Below are 23,059 nucleotides of genomic sequence, written 5' to 3'. Positions count from 1 at the left end.
TTAAAACAAACACATCAAAAATCATGTAAAACAAAAATTCTTCTATGTTTAATTAAAATATATCTTGGATATATTCAAAGAGATAAAATGACAAAATGCTACCAAAAACATCAGAATATTTCAAACTGATTCAAGGTATAAACTGTTTGTTGCAATAAACATATATTTCAAAGACATTCATTAAAATGTTAAGAATCAAGTGCACACCTTCACAAGAATCATTGCTGAAACATTTTATCAATTCACTAGCCATATTATATTTTTCCCAATAATCAGTCAAACAGTAATCTTGAGTCCTAATCCTCCATCCATATCCACAAGACACATTGCAACTTGACCAAGCACTCCATTGATGGCTGATCCCTAAAAAGATTTTTGAATTTTGTTTTTCTTTCTTAAAAAAATAATTTAAAGTAATAAACAGAACACAAAGCATTGAAAAAACACTTGAAAAACAACTTTTCAACTGTTTTGCAGTAAAAATTTTATAGATTATTCTTATTTCATACCAGAGGGTCCAGTTATTACTACAAAGTTTTTTATCAACCCATGTTGGGGATCAATCCATGGATTTCCAGCATAAACCTTTACATTAGATACCTCCACCGGTTGATTATTTGCAACTAAATGAACTATTGTTTCATTCAAAGTGATTGAATACACATAACTTCCATTAAATAACTCTTGCGATATCTTTAAAGTAGACCATTGCATCAATGGGAGGGAGCTTGTAAAAAAATCATAATTTTTATTACCATTAACTGCTGAGCATACTTGCATTGTTCCATTACTATTCTCATGAAAAAACACAGCAGGATTTCTATCTCCATACTTAATATTACTACTTGAATTTGTCAAATGAATTACACTATGCCAGTCAGAACTATAAGACATTGGCATCACATCAAATGAAAGCGCATATTCTTTGTAAATTTTCGATAGAGTAGCAACTATGTTATTTTTTTGTAAAATGATCTCGTGTGGCAGAAAAATTGATTCCAATTCTTAGGAAAATAAATAAAGAATACAATTACCAGTTAACAACAATGCATCAATAACTTTTAACAAAAAAAAACAAATATACTTAAATATCCATTATAAAAGTAATGTTCAAGTTACAAGATCATTTAAATATTACATAAAATAAAACTCAAATATTACCGGGACACTCTTTGTCACAACGAGCAAATTCAGTACTACTCCCAAAACATAATTCTATATTCCTTTTGGTACTACATTTTCGTGTCCTGTTCATAAACCCAATACCACTGGATGAATTACATGTTGACCAATCACTCCATTCAGCTAAAAAATATTTAGTAAAAAACTTTAGAATTTTACTTTTGTTATTTAATTTTAAAAACATAAAATTAGAAATAATACTGCCATGATTTTCTCATTGGAACCAAAAACTTGTTTACTTGAGCTTAATTGTTTAGTTAGCATACTTCAATGTCAATTAATAGGAAGTAATAAAAAGCATGTTAAGTGCACAAAAATAAATAAATTGCTTTTGATTTTTAGAAATAAAACTAAACTGTTGTTATTGATTTTAAAATATATTTTTAAAAATAATTAACTACTTCAAAAGTAATTAAAAAAAGCAGAATTCATTTCCAATCTTTTAAAAAACTACATCGGTATTTAAATCTTTATTGAATACATACATGAAATAGATGTACCAAAAAAATAAATACATATAATAAACATATTAGTTAACAATAATTATGAACATTTATAAAATTGTAAATAGAAATCTAATAATTAATGTCATGGCCCTTCTGTCACACAAAATAGACCTGTATCAGTTGAGCATTAATTTGTTTATTTGATAACACTTTTTATTAGGAACCAAGCTTGTTACACTGCAGTCCACAGTTAAGCTTTATTGTGCATTTTGCATATTTCCATAAAATTTCAATGCAAGAAATTGCGTGGGCTGAGGTAAAACATTGAGGTGATTTGTCTGGATCAAAATTATATGGCTTGGCCCTGTGTTTTGGAAAATTATTATATTAAAATGTCTTCAAAAGGATTTTCCACTCTGCATAAGGGAAATTTTTTTAAATATGTTAATGCAAGCATCCTTTATAACTTTATATATCTGAAAAATGGAACCTATGCCATACCATGTAAAACAACCCTAAACAAAGATATTTCTACCGTGTATTATGATCTTTTTAGTTTATAGGTTAAATGGTTGATTTTTGGGATATCTAAAAAATATTTTCCCATCATTACCAAATAACAAAAACTTGCTTACATCATTAAACAAAATATATTTCCACTCCTTAAACTCTACATCTCCATTCCATATGAAATAGTCTCTAGCAAACTTTACATAATTTTGCAAATTTTTTTTCTGTGGCACTTTGCAAAATTTTTAAAATTTTGTTGTACAGTCATCTGTATTGTGCGCCACTTAAAACACTTGCTCACATCTCAATTAAAATTTGGAATCTTGACACAAAGGCTTATCTCTAAGCTTGACATAAAGTTCTTCTATCCATTTATTCTGACATTTTTCTTGGTCTGCATTTTTTTTTCTTTATCATCTTGATTTTTATTTGCATTTTGTAACAATGCCAATCAACAACCAATTATAATATTTCTCTTCGTGAAAATCCATCATTCTTTATTTTAAGATATTATTGTCTTCATCAATAGAGCAGTGTTTTTTTCTGCCCATTTTGTAAATGTTTATAACAAAAATTTTTTTTGATTTTACCATACATTTGGTCATTAAATGACTTCAAACAAGTTAATGTATTACTTATAGACTTGTAAACAAATATATTAGGAATTAATGTTAACAAAATCTATAAACTATAAGCATATGAACTTTTTTGGAAATCAATTTAAATTTTATGACTTTGAATTATTTGAAAAACAATTATTGCCTTTTTTAATTGTTTATGTTTTAATAAATAACTTGTATAAATATTTCAAAAATTGGTATAAACATAATAATTTTATACCAGAAAACTGAATGGTATAGAAATTGTATGTATATTCTTGCACTTAACTGTAATATAGTTTTACCAACTAAAGAGACATTTGCTGTATATCAATATAAGGGTGTAAAAAATAAAGAGGGCCATGGATGCAATGTGAACTGTAAGTTAACTTGATTTGTTTAAAGTTGTGTCAAAATTAAAGAAAGCAATTAATGAGGAAAATGGTATAAAAAAAAATAAAAAATCTCAAATAAGGAAATACAAGACATTGAAATAAGTATTTATCAAGAAGGATGTTAATTGCTCATAAAAAAAATGTCTATTCTTAGCTAAAGTAAAAAAATGTTTAAAGACTCAATAGCAAAAAAAAAAAAAACAAAAAAGATTTGCACCTTGTGAAGTAATAATCAGATTTCTAATTGATCCACTTATTGCAGCATACCAAGGATCTGCAGCATAAACTGTTATATTTGATAACACAAATGGAGCCATGTTCATAGAAGAAGTCAACAGTGTTTCATTTAAATATACAGAATATATGTAGCTGTCATCCACTAAAACTTGTGAAACCTTTATAGAAGACCATTGCATTAATAGAAGTTGTTTTGTGTTTAAAACACTGCTTACTAAACTACTTATTGAAGACCAATTACCATATGACCCTTCACTAAAAGGAGAAAACCATACATCAGGATATCTGAAACCATTCAAACCCTTATTTTCATAACCTGTCGATTGAATAACATTAACCCAATTATCATAAAATGCTGTTGGCTTTACATCAAAAGATACCATGTATTCTTTATTAAGAGTGTTTAATGTTGCCAAATAAGTATCTCTTATTAGAGGAATTTCTTCTTCCATAAAAATTGAGTCTTGTACTGTCTCAATGCCATCTAAAATTACGTATTGTTAATATCATTTGCAACATAAAACTTATTTGGAAAACTTAAAAAAACAAAAAAAACAGTGAGTTATACCATGGCATACAATTTGATTATTTATGATTTTCTGTCCATTTATACAAGTGCATATTGCATAAACACCATTTTCAGGTATACATTTCTCATTAGGATTCGTTGTACAATCAGCAGAAATGCATTTCTCTAAATATTGAAAGAAAAACTCTTTTTATAATATACATTAGTGTGATGAACCTTTTTACAATTTTGCATGCTTGTATCATTAACAGATAAACTTGGTTTTTTCTAGGAAAAATATAATCTAGTTTTTACTCAAAACTTAAAACAGTTTTCCTCAGATATAGAATACATCATTTAGTATTTCTGTAATATATATATATATATATATATATATATATATATATATATATATATATATATATATATATATATATATATATATATATATATATATTCTGTAGTATACTACAATACAGAATTGATCAACATTTTTTAGGCAATTTAATATGCAAATGTTTGAAGAACACTGATTAAACAACTTGATATAAATCAAACAAAAATCATTCCAAAAACAGTTTTATTGGTTGGATCTTTAATTCAGATCTCCAATTTTTAGTTTTTACCTAGTTTTATTCACCTACTACCTAGCTTTTATTGTTTGGAAAATTAAGTAGGCAAGTTGCTATAATGTTTCTAAATTACATTATTGTCAAAAGTATAGAAAGCTCAGTTTAGCTAATTACTTGTTTGTTGAAGGGCCTAAAATAAGCCTGGTTTTTATAAAAAGTATAGTAACTTCTACTCTAGTCAATTAATCCAGCTTGATAGAGTTTGAGTTGCAAATAAAAGTCAATGAATCCAGCTTGATAGAGTTTGAGTTGCAAATAAAAGTCAATGAATCCAGCTTGATAGAGTTTGAGTTGCAAATAAAAGTCAATGAATCCAGCTTGATAGAGTTTGAGTTGCAAATAAAAGTCAATGAATCCAGCTTGATAGAGTTTGAGTTGCAAATAAAAGTCAATGAATCCAGCTTGATAGAGTTTGAGTTGCAAATAAAAGTCAATGAATCCAGCTTGATAGAGTTTGAGTTGCAAATAAAAGTCAATGAATCCAGCTTGATAGAGTTTGAGTTGCAAATAAAAGTCAATGAATCCAGCTTGATAGAGTTTGAGTTGCAAATAAAAGTCAATGAATCCAGCTTGATAGAATTGAATTTGAAATTGAAGACTTATTGTCATGAAAGTGGCACAGAGAAAAATATTGCTGAAGAAATAAAGATGGTGTTGAATAAAAATAATGTTTGAAATTACATCAAAATGATTGCTTCAATAACAACCAGTAGGAATATAGTATGCAAAAGTTAAGTGTTAATAAGTCTACAAAAGATTTTTGAATATAAAGATGAAGGCAAACCTATACTTATAATTAGATGTCAATATTACTTGTTAGATAAAGTATTGAAGCATGTTATGAATAACTGAATACTGGATCTCTAAATATTAATGCAATTTTATGCTGGATTTATTAAAAAATTATGATAAACTGAAAATCATGGAAGCAAGGCATGGCAGAACTTCCCTGAAATGAAGGTAAGTCTGATGATGTTTCATTTAATAAGAGAATGTTGTTTTTACAAGGAAAAAAAAAACATTTCCTAAAAAAAGATTTCAAACACCTCTAAACACACATGCACACACAGATACCTGCAAGCACTGCAAAAATTCTGGATGATAGGGATCTTGTAGATAAAGTGAAAGTAAATTGCTTCAACAACACTGGAAGACTAAGTAGAGCATGTGTTTTATTGGAAAAAATTAAGATAAATTTTTTAATACAAACCATAGGAATTTATAAAATACAATTTAGAGAACTTTATAAAATAAAATTAGGTAAAATTTAAAAAGTTCTTGGTTTTTATTTAATAAATTTGCGATGGCAATTTCTGTTTTTTTTTTGTTAAATATTGTTAAATAAAAAGTTTTTACACCTAGGATGCTGTCATATTTTAGAACTTGCATTAATTTTTAATGAATCCATGTCCTTGTGGTCTTTGCCAAATGTCTCAATCTCCAAATGTCTCAATCTCCAAATGCCATCACCATGTTTAATGGTTCCATTCATGTAAAATAAAGGAAAAGTTTTTCCTCTGTGTGGCAAAATGTTTTGTACTACATCTCATTTTTCAAGTTAAACTTAGATTTACCAGACTAAAGAACTTTCTTCCTAAAAGATAGTAGCACTAAATAATACTTTTTTGTAAAATCCATTTGTTTCTTATATTTATTGTTAAAAAAGGTTTCTTACAAGATAAATATCTGTTGAACTCTACTTAAGCAGAGTTTAACAGATATATATCTTTTTAATTTAGCAGGATTAAAGTTGAAAATGAATCTGTACATTCTATTCTGACTGTTCATGTATATCATGCTAACTCTAAATGAAAAAAACCAGCATATTATGTAAACTGATGCAAGTTTAGTTTTTTTCAAGATTTTAATTTTAAAAAAAAAAATTTAATTTAAGATTTAAAATTTAAATTCTATTTAAACAAAATTTTCAAAAGAAAGAAGTTTACTTTTATCCTCTTTAATTACGAATTTCAAATATCTAATATAGTCTGCATTTCTTTATAATATAATCTTTACAAACTTTTTAAAATTAAAAACTGATTTTTAAAAACTTAATAAGCTCAACTAAATACTTTCGCAGGTTTTAAAGTTAATACAAAAAACTGAAGCCTAAATAAAAAAAAACATCCCCTTACCAATCCTCAGAGGGCTTAGCAAGTTTTTCAATAGATTACTTTCTGATATAGATCCAGTTAAAGATTCAGATATAGCAACACTCACTGATAAATAATCACACGCACTATCAGTTAACATCAGAGATTCAATGTAATATTTATTGTTTCCTAATAAATATATGATGGGTGATGCTTCACTTGATAACCTAAATCATTTAATTATAACATTTTACTTTTGTTATAAAAGTTAAAGTTGACAATAAAAAAGTCTAATTAAATTCAAATAGAATGGTTAAACCATCAAGATTTTCTTTTTAACCATTTTTTCAGCTCTGAATTTCTTATCTGCAAAATAATATGATTAAAAATGCTAAAGAAATACTGATATTATTGTCAAACATTCTAAAAGTGGTTCCAAAAAAACAGCTACAAGTTTCAAAGTTCAAGCTCTATAATTTTTTTTAATTCAGGAGAATTAAGCAGTTATTAGATAAAAACAGAATGAAAAAAAATTTTGCTGAGTTAAAAAAATTTTTTATAACAAAGTGCTGAACTGATTAAAACTTGACTTGACCAACTGCTGAATGATTAACTTCTTATTTTCAGCTTCACTGTTATTGCTCAAATACAATTTGCAGAAGTTATTGCAAGAGCTGTAAAAAGTATAATTGCCATCTCTGTGTGCAAGGAACCAACCATGAATTCTCTGAAAACAAAGGCCCTTAGAAACTTCTGGGGGATCAAATAGTTCTATAACTTCATAAAAATCAGGGTTTAATTCGAACTTTGAACTATTGTCAGCAACTGACTCTGCAGTAATATTGCAGTACACTTCTCGAACTAAGCCTGGTGAAACTAGAATAAAAACAAATATCTTTAAACCATATTAATTATCACGGTTTGAAAATTTTGACTTTTTTGACAACTAAATATCCCAACATTGCCCTTTTGAGGGTTGATTCTATATACATTGGGGACTTTAATATATATTTTATTATATTGCTATAAAAAAATAAATAGATAAAAAGAAAAAAATGCACAATAAATATGTAAAATTATTATTTCTTAACATTTCTAAATTTAGTTATCTTCGTTGTTACTTTTTGTGCTTCTTAGAGTATTTTGCTATTGTAATCAAAAAAACACAATTAAACAGCTGTTTGGAATAATCTGAATGAGATATAATACTTTTGATTCTTTGCCAATGAGGCTTGAAATTTGAATTGAGTGCCTCTGTTTCTTGCTCACTGTAAATTCCAAGACCAGTTTTATGGTGCTTTAGAAATTGTGGAACATGGAAAAAGACGGCATGAACTTTTTCTCAGAGTCTGGAGAGAGTGAGCGTCCAAAACAAGAATTAACAATTTGGAGAAACAAATATAGAACATGGCAGATGGATGATGCTTCAAATGCCTTATTAGTCACGGTTATCTGCTTCAGAGCGTCAATTTTTTTTTAGCTACTTCATACAATCATTGCCATTGAAGTGACCACCATGGTACGGCAGTAATGGTATATGTATTTAAGTCAACCATTCTTTTGTTTTTTGCAAAACTTGAAGCAAGTGCTTAATAAGATGGTTAACACCACCAAGAAGCAAATGAAGCATCATAGGAGGAATAGCTTCTAAGATTAGCGTTTCATCTGGGAATTGAAGTATTGGTGGATGAACAGCATTCTCGAATTCTTTTGATTTATTTAGATCAGTACCAGATAAAATAAACTTTTGATGTTGCTCTCAGATTATTCCAAATGTTCTGAGTTGGCCACAGTTGTTCAAATTTGTCAACTCAATGTTGCACCAGCAGCAAGGATGCTTGCTACTGTGAGACTGAACTCCACAGATTTGCAGCTTCATGTCACACAATAGAATCAATTTGTCGATTAATTCATTAACTTGCATTAGGTGCAAAGTCAGTTTGATATAGCCAAATGTTTCAGGGGTGTTTTCAGAGATTGCTACAATAAGTTGCTTTTTGACACAAGTGCTTTTAAAACTTTCACTTGAAGTCAACTTAATTGACTTTTTTAATGGACTTTGTTGTTCTGTTACGTGTTCAGAAATTAGACTCAAACTAGCTTTGAAAAAGGACCCTCTATCATCAAGGCCCAGTTTCACAGTGGCCAAACTCACCAAATCTTTTGAAACTGTGACGTTTTCCTTCAGGGTTTTTAAATTGAGACAATGAACAATGTCACGAACCTCATTAGAATTTGGTAATTTTACATTGGTAGCAATGAAAAATTCTTTTCGACTATATCCTGCTGATGCAAATTTTTGTTGAAAATTTGGCTCAAGAAGGCGAACTGGACTAATTTGTTCTAGAAAAGATTCAAGCTTTCTGATTTTATTGTTTGAAAGCCCAGTACTCTGCTGAATTTCAACCATATTTTTTTTTTTGTCAAAGGGCTTTGAAAGAGTGAATGAGCAGCAGATGTTTCTCAAGAATGAAAACTAAATCAGTTACTTCACATATAAATTGTATTGCTCAGAATGTACAGAACAATAAAATAACTAACCTTTTCTTATCGGAAGAGGTTTGCCATGAGCTTGACCAAGACAAATTGTTCTGCCCGAAGATGTTCTTTTGATGCAATGGGAGATGAAGCAACTTGTTCTGCACACACAGAATCTTCTAATGCAAATTGATATAAGTTTGCACAGCGAGTTGTATCACTGCAATTGTGAGTAATTCCACAAGCAATGATAGACAAGCATTTTGTGCATTGTTTTTCTACTGGCTTTTTTTCTTCTTGCAAAGATTTTGATGCATGACCCTTTTCAAATGGATGCTTTTCTTTGCCTTTCACCTTCACAATTTAAAAAACTAATGTAATCACAACATGTTGTAAGTCTTGTTAATGGCTTTACAATAATGGAATCAAAACTGTAGAGTTGTATTGCCTTTAAAGCTTTAGCTCCATCACCCAATTTTTTCAGGTTGCAACAGCATGTAACAAAAATTCCAAGTGGCACTCTTTCATCCTGAAAATTCTGATGAAATCAAGCGATGAATCTCAGCAATGAAATATTTCGAAATTTCTCTGTCACTTTTCTTCATACAAATAAAACACACTGTCCTTCTGTAATCATCATGGTCTTTGAAAAATGTAGGCATTTTTATTTTTTCTAAAAATAGCTAAAAATAACGATTTCAATACCTATGCATTATTATTTTTATTTAGTTTGTAAGTGTAATATTTTTTAGCGTAATATAAAGAAAGTCATGTTGATATTTGTAACTTAATTTATGATCATATGTTAAATATATTAAAACTATGTACATACTGTTAAACTGTTTATAGTTTCTTATATCATGACTATCATAAGATTAGTGCTACATCTTTTTATTTCATTTATGTGCAAATTCTTTGTGCTGAATTTGTCTCCAAGAAAATAATTTTGCAATCAATTATGATTGTCTGAAGAGAGTGTGACAAATATTGGTCTGGAGGGAATTACTTGTGTAGCAATTACTAATGACTATTTAAAGAGAATATTCTAAATGACTGTCCAAAGGGACAGTGAAAGGCAAAGAAAATTGGTTTGGTCGCAATCTTTAGAGAATGGTAAAAAAACAATCTATTTTTACTAACAAATATCTGTAAAGTATCCAAAATGTAAAAAAATGCAAAGCTAAATATCTCTTTTGGATTTTAATACAGGGTTTTAAAATTTAGTGTTTTGGAGTCCCCAACATATATAGAATCAACCCTCAAAAGGGCAATTTTAGGATAAACCATGTTATATTAAAAAATAGAAACAAATATAACTATAAAACAAAAATGATAGCATAAATATTCACAAGAAGCTTAAGTTTCATCATTTACATTTAATAAAATAAAACACTAAAAAAACCTAAAAGTTAAAAACAAAATCATTACAGCCAGGTGTACTGATGATAGTCAAATTTCTTATTGAACCACTTTGTGCAGGATACCAAGGATCAGCAGCATATACTTTCACATTTGAAAAATCAGTTGGGTAAATATTTGTGGTATAGTATAAAACTGTCTCATTTAAAATAATAGAATATTTGTAGAGACCATCAACTAACTCTTGTTTTATTTTGATGGAAGACCAATGCAATAAAGGGAGAGGGATTTTGGTGTCATAACAACTGTCAATTGAGTTATTTATTGCAGATGAAACATGTAAAATACCTTCATGATTTGGATCAAACCAGACACCTGGATTTCTATCCCCATACTTTTCTCTATCACTACCAGTTGTCAAATGAACTACATTTGTATAATTAAAGTTGTTCAAATTAAAAGAAGTTGGCTTCACTTCAAATGACACTGTGTATTCTTTATAAAGAGTCCTCAAAGTAGCAATACAAGTGTTTCTTACTAAAGGGATTTCAGCCTGCATAAACACAGTAGATTGCATTTGGTTGTTTGAATCTAAAAATAGAAACATCAAACTAAAAGCACAAATTTAAATGGAAAAAGTTCCAACAGAATATCAATGCCATAGAAGTGCATAAGCATATACCTTGGCAAGTTAATTGATTATTATTCACTTTCTGGCCATATTTACAAGTGCAAATTCCATATGCTCCATTTTCAAATATACATTCTTCGTGAAAAGAAGTTGCAGAAACACATGGTTCTGTAATAAACAATTAAGATAGTTGCAAGTTATTGATTTTTTAACTGAAAAAACACTTTTTTGGTAATGAACTAACAGAAGTGGAGTAATTAAAATACAATATATTATGATATTATAATAAAATGGAAGAGAGCCAATGAATCTTAAAGAATAATTACATTCACTGAATGAAGTGTTGTTTTGATGACATTTAAAAATTCATTAAATTGGTTCTTTTTGACTATCATTGGCAAGTTGATTTAAAATTACACTACTTGATAAAAGTATATTGCAAAGCATCTTAAAGTTGCAAACAAGCATCAAATAATTTATATATTTTCAACTATAAATTGCATAATCATAATTGATTACTTACCTATGCGTATTGGGCTTAAAAAGTTTGAAATAATTATTAATGGACCTCCTTTTGCATAAGGTGTGACAACACCAATAGATAAATGATCATAACCTGTTTCATCTGACATTATTGCTTCAATATAGTAATTATAATTTTCGTTTAAAAAAACCATGATTGAAGACTGATTGCCCATCGTACTGAAACAAATTAATCAAATTTCAGTCTTTTTAACATGCTGCTAAATGGAACCAATTTTTTTCAGAACTAACTTACATTTTGGTATTAAATAAACCACACTGTGCACTTGTAACCATATTATCTTAAAAAACTCACTTATAAAATTGCCATAATCTAAAAAACTACAAACTAAATTGCATATACATATTTATTTAATCTAATCGCATATAACATTTTTATTTAATTTAGTTGCATTTAAATCTTAATTGCTTGTAATCAATTTTTTACAGAACATAAAAAAAATTGCACTGAAATAAAATAAAAACAAATTCTTTTACTCTTTAAAAAACTTTATCCAGATGATAAATGGACTGTAGGCATAATTTTTTTTGCATAACTGTTAATAATTAAATAGTTTTCATTTAATTGTTTAAAGATCGTTATAATTATTGTAGTTTTGAATTTATCTTACTAAACCATCTAAAAACCAAATCTAAAAAATCAATCTAAAAAATTCACTTATTAAATAGCATATAACATTTTAATTGCATATAATCAATTTTTCAGAACTAACTTTAAATTTATGCTTAAAAAAAATATAAGTCAACCAGTCTACTATTACTGCCATAATCTAAAAAACTCACTTGTTAAATTCCATATAACTTGAGAAAGAAGATTGATTAATTATCAATCTTTTATTTTTTGGATCAGAGTCATTGCTTATATACAGCTCACAAGAATCATCACATGAACTGTAAAAAGTATAATTGCCAGTTTGTGGAGCAACAAACCAACCACGAACTCTTTGTCCATAAAAATCAGAAATGTTTTGTGGTGTATCAAACATATCAATAATTCCATAAGTGTCAGGTGCAAGAGGATATTTAGTGTTTTCCTTTAAAGCATCAATACTGTCAATGCTGCTATTATCATTGTAGTAAACTTCACGTAACAACCCAGGAGAGACTACACAGAAGAAAAAACCTCAAGTTTTTCAGGATACAAATTGAGAGAGACCAAATACAGTTCACTTTTTTTTAACTAATAATAATAAAAGTAAAAAGAAACAGATGGAGAGGAGAGAAAATTTAGTATTAGTTACAACATGTTAAATAAAAAGTTTCTTTAGAGAAACCTTACATCTGTTAAGAGCTTTATCTTTAAAAAAATTGAAAATTCTGGTCATAATATAGAACAATTCAAAGTAAGTTTTTTAAAAAACCAGATCTTCATAATCATTTTAAAACAAAATGTTTTAAAAAGAAGTATTTTATCATAACTTAAAAACAATACATTTATACCGTATGCCAATGATTTACTAATGATGACTAGATTTCTGATAAACCCACTGTGAGCAGCATGCCAAGGATCACTAGCATATACTTTTACATTTGATAGTTTCACTGGTATCTTGTTCACAACTGAGTAAACAATGGATCCATTCACATATATGCAATATATGTAGCATTGATTAACTAACTGTTGTGATATCTTTATTGATGACCATTGTTTTAAGGGAATAGGTGCAGTGTTAAAAACACTATTTGTAATGTTATTTATTGCTGATGCAATATGAAGAGTACTTGTACTTGGTTTAAAAAAAACAGCTGGATTTCTGTCCCCATAACGCTCATTATTTCCACCAGGTGTCAAATGAATTACATTTACCCAGTAATTAAATAAACTTTTTGGATACACATCAAATGATACTGTGTATTCTTTACCAAGCTCCTTTAATGTTACTACAATAGTATTTTGGAGTAAAGGTATTTCAGTACTTACAGATACACAATCTTGCACAGCTTCAATGCCATCTAAAAAAAGTATATTTTTTTATCATATTTAATACTTATATTTTACAAGTGAGTTTTAAGTTGTACTGACCATTTTGATAAAAACACAATGTGTATTGATTTATTAATGTTAGTTGGCTCTTTTTTTGAATATACAAATAATTCAACTCTGTCAATGTCAACTTAAATGATAAATATGCATTTAGAAAATTTATTTATACACTTTTTAGTTTATATAATATTTTAACATTAATATATATATATACTATTTTAATTTTAATATATATAATTTTTTAATTTTAAAATATATAAAATAATTTAATAATTTATTTTAAAATAATTTAGAATATATATCAATAATATATACATTAATTTAATTTTTGTGTGCATAATATTGCAGTATGTTAATATTTTTTGTTACAATAGGTAAGAAGAAACATTCTGTAAAAAAAACTTGATGTTTTTTTACTTGGAAAACTGTTAACTTATTTGTGCCTTAAGGGGTTAACAATTGTTTAGCAACTTTGTTAAATTAAATGATAACACCAATAACCCCACCGACATCAATACCTGGTCAAACTTGGTAAAACTAAATTAAAGATTTTGCTCCATGTTACCCCTGCTTTCCCATGTATACCAAGTTGACAGTATGAAAATACTTTTGCAGTTATTATGAGAAAAAAGACAAAACAGTGGAAGATTTAGTTAAAAATTTAAGCATACTATTTCAATTTTTCATTAGACAATTAAATAAAGTTAGTTCTTTATTTTTTAAAATTTATCTGATTTACATGCATACATGCATAGTAAATATTTATTACCAAAATATTAACTATTTATAATAGTTGTTAAAGTTGAGGGGTGTCTTTCACAGATGGCTTTTTTTTAGATCAGCTGTTTGACACAAAGACTTTAAAAAAGGAAAGAATTGTTTGTGTATATCTAAATAGAAAAATTCATTTACTTTGTTACAAGCATAAAACAAGTTTGGTACTTTTGCTTATAAAAAAGTTTTGTGTCATAAGTTGATCTTAAGTAAATTCATATTAAAATCTTTTCCCACATCTCCATTTTAATAAATAAAAAAGATCCTTTTACAGTACTAAACCCTTCTTTGCTATCAAATAAGCACAGACACATTTTTTTTTTAACATGACTTTCTGTACAAATTAGTAATTATTATTTTTGGGAAGCTAACATCTGATTTAGCTAAGATTGAAATTACTAATTAATACTACTGACAATGAATGTTCTTAGGTAAAGAATAGAATTAAATGTAAGGAGTTATTAGCTGTTAATTGCTGTAGATCAGTCAAATGAGAGGCTTTTTAAATCTTATTTTTTTAAACTATTACTGTAACACTGAATGATGTATTAAATAGATGTAAAATGATAAACTAGAAGAAAGTTTTCAATTTTTGCAAATATAATAATTAAATAATTTATAAAAATATTGTTTATGATAATAGTAGTATTGATTTTTTTTTTTTTTTTAATTGCAAATACATAATTTTAAATATTCTATCAATTTATAGATAGGCCCTATGCCATAATAAGAAAAGCAAGACCAAATACTTTTTTTTGCCCTGCCATCTTTAACAGTTTAAATAGTGTATTGTGGTTTATAGGAAGAGTTTGGTAGTCTCCTTTTATGTATCCTAGATACATCTGATCCAAATAAAACAATTTTACTTTCACCAGACTACCAAACATTATCCCATTTTGAAACAGGCTAATCTTCATGTGTTTTTGCAAAGCCCATTCTAGAAACCATGCATTTTTTTTTAAAAGGGAATATTTCCTTGAGCATCTGGCTCAAGGAAAGTTTCTCTTAAAACTAAAACAAAAGCAAACTTTTCAGCAAGAAGTTAACAAAAATGATACTTTTAATAAGAACAAAACCAATTTTTTGCACTTTTTTATAAAATAGATCTACCACTTTGATCCTAAACAAAACAAGAACATTTTTAGTGGACTGAAGTTGGATGTACAATTTTAAAGCAGAAAAAAGTAAATTTCAACAAAAAATTATCAAAATAATTTACAAGCTTCTTGAATAATTGAAATGAAGAAACTTGTGAAAAAAGCACTAGTTTACAAAAGGAATTCTTTTTTTTTCATGAAGTAAAATCAAATCACCACAAAAGTTTTTTAACAACAGCAAAGTTTAAGAATTATTTGCATAAACCTCATTTGCATTGATTAAATTTGTTTCCAAGCAGTTTTTATATTTTCAGAGATCTCAAACATTTCTTCCATGTAATGCAAGTTTTTTTTCAGATGACAATATATATATATATATATATATATATATATATATATATATATATATATATATATATATATATATATATATATATATTATGTAAGCACACATCCATAACATTCACATTTTCTAAATGAATAAAAGAATTCAGTTATATATTAGTTTGATATACAATTTGTAGAATAAGTTTTAAAAAACTAAAAGTTAACCATATTCTCCTAAAAGTTCTTCCATTTAGCCCACTGCTTCTCTTCTGATCTATTCCATATATGTAGTCTGCAGCTGGCCTTTTAATTCATAATTTTGGCTTGTATCGTGATGGCGGACTTGCTATTTTTGAAAACAAAAGCGGCCAACATTAAAAGAGAAAATTAAAAAGCATTTTACGCATGTTTTTAAAGGTAACAACCTAAATATCTCCATTCAATCTAATATTAAAATTGTCAATTATCTGGATGTAACATTGAACCTGATCGACAGTTCTTATCAACCATATTGTAAACCTAATAACCAACTTTTGTATATTCATTCTGATTCAAACCATCCACCTAATATAATAAAAGAAATTCCTCGCACTATTGAGTCAAGATTATCAACTATGGCAATAAATAAAACTGTGTTCAATAACTCTATTCTTACTTATGAAGAGGCTTTACGTAAATCAGGATACAATTCAAAACTCACCTACCGACCGCAAATAGACAAACATCAAAGTAAACATCGCAAACGTAAAATTATATGGTATAACCCCCTGTTTAGCAAAAATGTTGAAACTAATATTGGAAAGCGCTTCTTAGCTTTAATTGACCAACACTTTCCAGTAGGACACAGGCTTCATAAAATTTTCAATCGAAACTATATTAAAACTAGCTATAGTTGCATGCCTAATATCAATTCTTTAATAAATGCACATAATAGCAAAATTCTTCAAAGCGATAAATATAAAACAAAAAAAAAATGCAACTGCATAGACAAAAAAAATTGTCCGTTAAATAACCAATGCCTTTCTAGCAATGTCGTATACCAAGCCACTGTAAATTCTGAAGATCCTCAATTCAAAGAGAAAGTTTATTTCGGTATAAGTGAAACTACATTTAAACTTAGATATGCCAACCATCTTAAATCTTTCAACGCGCCTAAATATAAAAATGACACCAAACTTTCCAAAGAAATATGGATGCTAAAATCTAAAAATCTGAAACCGGTGATTACATGGAAGATTATAGCACAATGCAAACCCTACAATCAAGCAGCAAAAGTTTGTAATCTTTGTCTCCGCGAAAAATTTCATATATTATCATATAAAGGAGAAAACTTACTTAACAAAAGATATGAAATAATATCAAAGTGCCGACATGCAAAGAAATTTTTGCTATCCTTATTTGACACCAGGGACTAAAACCTTTGACGTCTTTTTGTTTCCGTTTAGTAACGTCAGAACTCGTTCTACCGTAATTTTAATTTGTAATTTTTAAACGGTTTTTAAGTAACGATATACACTATGGCTGATGATTGCCGAAAGGCATGAAACTCAGAGTTCCATATAAAGGTGTTTTTATTCATTTTAAATAAATAAATAAATATATATATATATATATACACTGCATGACAAAAGTTATCGTACGCTTAGAAAAAAAAAATATTCAATATAGACACAATTTTTCTGCTATATTTAATGAAAATTATTTATAATTTTTTTTTAATAGTATTTATTTTGTCAATTTATGAATTTTTTGGAATTTATATTGAAATAACATTAAAACTAGGCTCAAAATTTGAAAAAAGTACATTAAAGATGATGACAAAAGTTATCGTACACTTGGCGTACACTAATATTTATTTAACTCCAAACCGTTATGTCCACCATTTTTCATACATTTTTGAAAATAAAGTAAACTATAAACACTTTAAGATTATTTTCAATTGTTTTAAATGAATTTTTTTGTTAAAAAAAAGTAAAATGAGCTCGAAACGGTTTAAGACCACTGTAGAAATTCGTAAGCTAATAATTAAGCATTGGAATGAAGGAAAATTGTTAAATTGTATTGCAAAAATTGTTGATTCTAAAAAATCAGTTTCTTCAATTATTAACAAGTTCAAAAAAACAGGAAAATTAGCTGATTTGCCCTGAAGTGGTCGTCCAAAAAAACTGAATAAGCGTGCTGAACGAAGCTTAGCTTCCACAATCAAGAAAAATTGTTTTGTAAGTGCCAAAACTTTAGCTTGCAAAATAGAAAACGATTTGGGGGTTAAAATTAGTCCAAAAACAGTCAATCAAAGTCTTAAAAGACAAGGAATAGTGAGTCGCATTCCAAGAAAGGTTCCTTGTATTAGTGATAAAAATTGTAAGCTTCGATTAAACTATGCTAAAACGTACATTGATATGCCAGACTCATTCTGGAATAAAGTCTTATGGACAGATGAGTCTAAATTTAATGTAAAAAGATCTGATGGTAGAATTCGTGTATGGCGTTCATAAAAAAATTGCTTAGAAAATGGAACTACAGTCCGAACATTTAAACACGGAAATGGATCAGTAATGGTTTGGGGATGTATGTCGGCAGCAGGTGTTGGAAAGTTAGTATTTATTGAAGAAGATATGGATAAACATTACTATAAACGTATTATTAAAGAAAATGTTGAACAATCAGCACGTAATCTTGGTATTGGTGATGACTTCGTTTTTCTTCAAGATAACGATCCCAAACATAAGGCCAAAGATGTGATGGAATTTATGGAAAAAAAAGGTTGGGACATACAAAATCATCCACCTCAAAGCCCTGATTTGAATGTAATAGAACATTTATGGGATGAAATCGATAGACGAATAGATAGAACAGGTGTAAACACCATTGAACAATTAAAAGTCCAAATTGTAAAGACGTGGGAATCAATCGATCCGTCTATTACAAAAAAACTCGTTGAATCGATGCCAAGACATCTTGCTGCTGTTGTAAAAGCTAAAGGACAAAATACACGATACTAAAATATAAGTTTAGTTCCCATAATATTTATCAAAGTGTACTATTTTGAAAGCGTATGATAACTTTTGTCACCTTCTTTTTGTTACTTTTCTTGCTTTTTCATCAAGATATTAAAATAAAATTTTTTTCTTGTTCTGTTTTTTCAATTTTTGTTTAAATAATTATAAATCAAATAGTTTTTATTCAGTTTTTAACTTGTTCCTTGCATTTCTTTTATTCTAAATTAAGAGTTAGTAATTTTTTTAAAGTGTAAGATAACTTTTGTCACACAGTGTATATATATATATATATATATATATATATATATATATATATATATACACACACTTAGCTGCAAAATTAATCCAGCACTTATACATTTCCATTTATTTTAATTGTTGTCAATATTATCATATATTTTGACAAACATTAAAAATAAAACACATAATCACAGTTAATTTGATGATGATAATAAAATTGACTTTGAGGATGGTGAAAAAACTAAAGCAAAAAATATTAACAAAATAAAGTAAAATGATTATTATTGGTATACTAACTAAAAAAACTTAAATTGAAACATTTTTGACATTTTTGACTTATCAATTACAGCCTGACAGTACCATGATATACTTTCAATAAGAGATCTAATGGTTTTTTGAGGGATATCTTCCCACACACAGATAAGACTTCATCACAGCTCATCTAGGCTGTTAGATGGTAAATATTGGCTTCTAACACACTTCATTATTTACATTAAGTATTCAGTAACAATATGTGCCATTTTGCATTATCCTGCATAAGAAGGAATCTATCTCCAAGGTACGGTAAAAAAAATCTAAAATGTCTGCTATGTATTGTTGAGAAGTCAGACATCCATATCAACAAAAAAAAGCTCTGTGCAAGCTGTTAAAGATATTCCGCCTTATACCATCAATGAGCTGCATCCATATAAAGTGGTTTCTCCAATGTTACATGCAAGATGTCTTTCATTTGGTCTTCTGTATCCTCTTGGACAGCAATCAGAACTCATATAGCAAAACCTTGACTCATCTGTAAATAAGCCCTGTCCCCAATCATATATTTCCTAATTTATATGTCTCTTGGTAAAAACCAGTCTATTTTTTGGTGGTCTACTGACAATCTGGGACCAATAGCGGCAATTGCAACACAATCATCACAACTTAAATTTTGTCTAAAACGCTGCATTGCAAACAGATGTGTTTCTCAAATGACAGTTACCTATTCTACAGTTAAAACAATTTAAAACTAATACATACTTTTCCTTTAGAAATGAGGTTTAATTACAGCAAAAGATGTTACCTATGAAAAGCTTTTATAATTTTGAAATGAAATAAAGGAAACAAAACAGAACCTACAAAAGGCCTAAAATAAATATTATCATTTTTAAAATAGATAAATCTGGAAATACATATATTTCTCAAAATAAGTTGAAATTTATGTGGTGCGTTAATTTTTCTGTTAAGTGTATATACTATCTATCTATCAATCTATATGTATGTATGTATGTATGTATGTATGTATGTATGTATGTATGTATGTATGTATGTATGTATGTATGTATGTATGTATGTATGTATGTATGTATGTATGTATGTATGTATGTATGTATATATGCATATATGTATATATGTATATATGTATATATGTAAATATGTATATATGTATATATGTATATATGTATATTTGTATAAATGTATATAAACTTTAATTCAAACCTTGGCATACAACTTGGTTATTTACTAATTTCTGTCCATATTTGCAAGTACAAATTCCAAAACGAGTGTTTTCAAAGATGCATGTTTCATACGTAGGTTTAACACAATCAGTGGTACACTTTTCTAAAAAAAAAAAATTATTTAATATGTATATGTATGTATGTATGTATATGTATGTATGTATGTATGTATGTATGTATGTATGTATGTATGTATGTATGTATGTATGTATGTATGTATGTATGTATGTATGTATGTATGTATGTATGTATGTATGTATGTATGTATGTAATGTATGTATTGCATATCATATCACAGAATTGTTTTTAGAGTCAACACTCTGCAATCAGAAAAAAGTTGGTAAAAGATTGTAGAAGTATTCATTTTATATTTTTGGTTTCTATGGTATGATCTTGCATACTGGTTCAGCATTATATTCTTGTGCCTATTATAGTATTTTGACTTTGAAAAGTTAAGTGAAAAAGATGAGTGAGTAAAAGTGGTGCTTAGAGACATGATTTTGACTATTGACTCCAAATATTATACTGATGGGAGCCCTTAATTCTATTTAAAAAAATAGCTGTGGCAGCAGTAAACAAAATGTTGGTATTGAGTATTAATTATCTGTGGGTAGTTATTATTCACTATGCCACTAACTGGAACTGCAAATGCAGAATAAATAATAGAACACATTTTGTACTTGTATTGCATGAATATGTTGTATATAATACTATATTATATGCATGTGAGCACACTTATAAATATATATATATATTAACACTTATACATATATTTATACATATATATATATATATATATATATATATATATATATATATATATATATATATATATATATATATATATATATATATGAGGTTTTGTACAACTATTTTATTTTATTCAAGAATCATAAAATGGAAGGTACTGGGTCATTTAAAAAGAGGTTATTACTGGGAAGTTGCTTGGAAATCTTGACTGGTGGAAAGTTACCTTTCTTGAAGCAAGTGCAAGTGCTTGGTCATTTTCTTAACCAGCACAATTAGAAATGTTAAGAAATCCAAGAGGCATCTACAATCACTTTCAAAAAGACTGTTCAGTTCTGACATAAAACCAGAATATCAGAGCACTGACAAGCTAAGCTGGATATGAAATCGAAGGCATGGAAGCTCATGGAAAAAAATGTAAACAGGAAGTCGTTGCTTCAAATTTTAAAGGAGATAACATCTCTTTTAAGCTAAATGACCTATTTGAAATTGCTTTTTCAGCTGCAGGTACACAACTACTTATTTATGCTAAATGACCTATTTGACAATGATTGAAATTTTCTCTTGGCTCAAAAGAAGAAGAAGTAGCAAGTAATCATGGACCTTAGGTTTCATTAGCACGACACTTCCTGACTTAATTTAAAACATTTCTATGTCCTCTTTGAATTATGGGACTACCAAATAGTTTCCTCTTCGTAGACATAGAATAGTGGTACAAACAGTCAATTTTAATCACACAGCAGCAGCTATACAGTATTTAGCAGATACAACATAGCTTTAGCAGATAGAGCAGAAAACAGATAAAACAGCTGCCATATAGAACTTAAAGATTGTCAATGACCATGCAAAGTAAGGAGAAGCATTGGTACAGAAACTGAGTAGTACTCCAATAAAAAGGAAAAACAGTTTCAGTTTATCTTACAAGTTGTTCAGGAGAATTGCCCAACAATGAGCAACCAGTGCACCAAACAACAGAACAACCAATGCGCATATAGAATGTGTCTTTGGACACTGAACAGAAAACTTATAATTGTTAACTGAAGATAGTGATAATAATATTAGTTACATTAAACCACTAAAATTATATTTCAATACTACAAATGTATAATGACTTTATTAAATTGATATTAATTGCTTGCAAACTTGTATAATGCCAATTTTTATGGATTGTATGTATGTAATTGTATTTATGTATGTAATTGTAACATTTCATCAAACTTCAATTTAATTGAGCTACCTCTAAATGTGAATGTTGTTTAATCAAGTTTTTTTCTGCAGTGCTTTAATGTGGAAGGGAACAAGTAAGGGAGAAACAACAATTGTCTGAATTTTTTTTTTTTTTACCACATACTAAGACCACTCTTTTGGAGTGAGATGGTTAAACTAAGTTTTTACTCAAAAACTTAGTTTAACCATCTTACTCATAAAGAATGAGTAAGATGGTTAAACTAAGTTTTTGCTCAGGTACTTGATTGTTTATGAAGACATTTAGTTTACCAACATTTTTTTTTGTTATAGGAGTCTGAAAAATTAAAACATAATCTACAAATATTTTGCATTTAAATCAGCTTGAATGTTAACTACAAAATTGACAGAAATTGTGATATCTTGCAGATAAAACAGCAAGACATCATAAATTGTGTAAGTTTTATAATGAATATGCTTTTTTAATACTTTGCTACAAAAAGATTTCTTTTTCAATTTTAATTCTTTGCATTTGAAAAGAACTTTCAATGTGTTTTGAAAGTTCTGTTCAAATGCAAAGAAAGCAGTCATACTATG

General features: G+C 28.0%; 1 protein-coding gene and 1 pseudogene across 1 annotated transcript in view; both read right to left on the bottom strand.

Moving 5' to 3' along the window:
- The window catches only part of LOC145186670 (uncharacterized), a 166,711-nt gene that overhangs the window by 15,497 nt on the left and 128,155 nt on the right, over window positions 1–23,059 (bottom strand). The window contains exons 52-64 of the mRNA XM_090094553.1: window positions 20,511–20,633; window positions 13,054–13,566; window positions 12,397–12,718; window positions 11,594–11,772; window positions 11,122–11,238; window positions 10,509–11,030; window positions 7,178–7,478; window positions 6,645–6,829; window positions 3,938–4,063; window positions 3,350–3,853; window positions 1,162–1,305; window positions 510–1,004; window positions 208–363 (exon numbers count right to left, since the gene is read on the bottom strand). Of these exons, the coding sequence (XP_089950679.1) occupies window positions 208–363; window positions 510–1,004; window positions 1,162–1,305; window positions 3,350–3,853; window positions 3,938–4,063; window positions 6,645–6,829; window positions 7,178–7,478; window positions 10,509–11,030; window positions 11,122–11,238; window positions 11,594–11,772; window positions 12,397–12,718; window positions 13,054–13,566; window positions 20,511–20,633 (3,687 nt within the window). The remainder of the gene's footprint in view (window positions 1–207; window positions 364–509; window positions 1,005–1,161; window positions 1,306–3,349; window positions 3,854–3,937; window positions 4,064–6,644; window positions 6,830–7,177; window positions 7,479–10,508; window positions 11,031–11,121; window positions 11,239–11,593; window positions 11,773–12,396; window positions 12,719–13,053; window positions 13,567–20,510; window positions 20,634–23,059) is intronic.
- On the bottom strand, window positions 7,720–9,012 carry LOC149884728 (uncharacterized; annotated as a pseudogene).

The sequence above is a fragment of the Hydra viridissima genome, unplaced genomic scaffold (assembly GCF_058129835.1).
Source record: "Hydra viridissima isolate aposymbiotic clone 2 unplaced genomic scaffold, HvirCarnegie_v1 scaffold_8, whole genome shotgun sequence".
NCBI classification, from domain to species: Eukaryota; Metazoa; Cnidaria; class Hydrozoa; order Anthoathecata; family Hydridae; genus Hydra; species Hydra viridissima.
The sequence above is the reverse complement of the archived record's forward strand: the minus strand, read 5'-3'. Positions and strand labels throughout refer to the sequence as shown.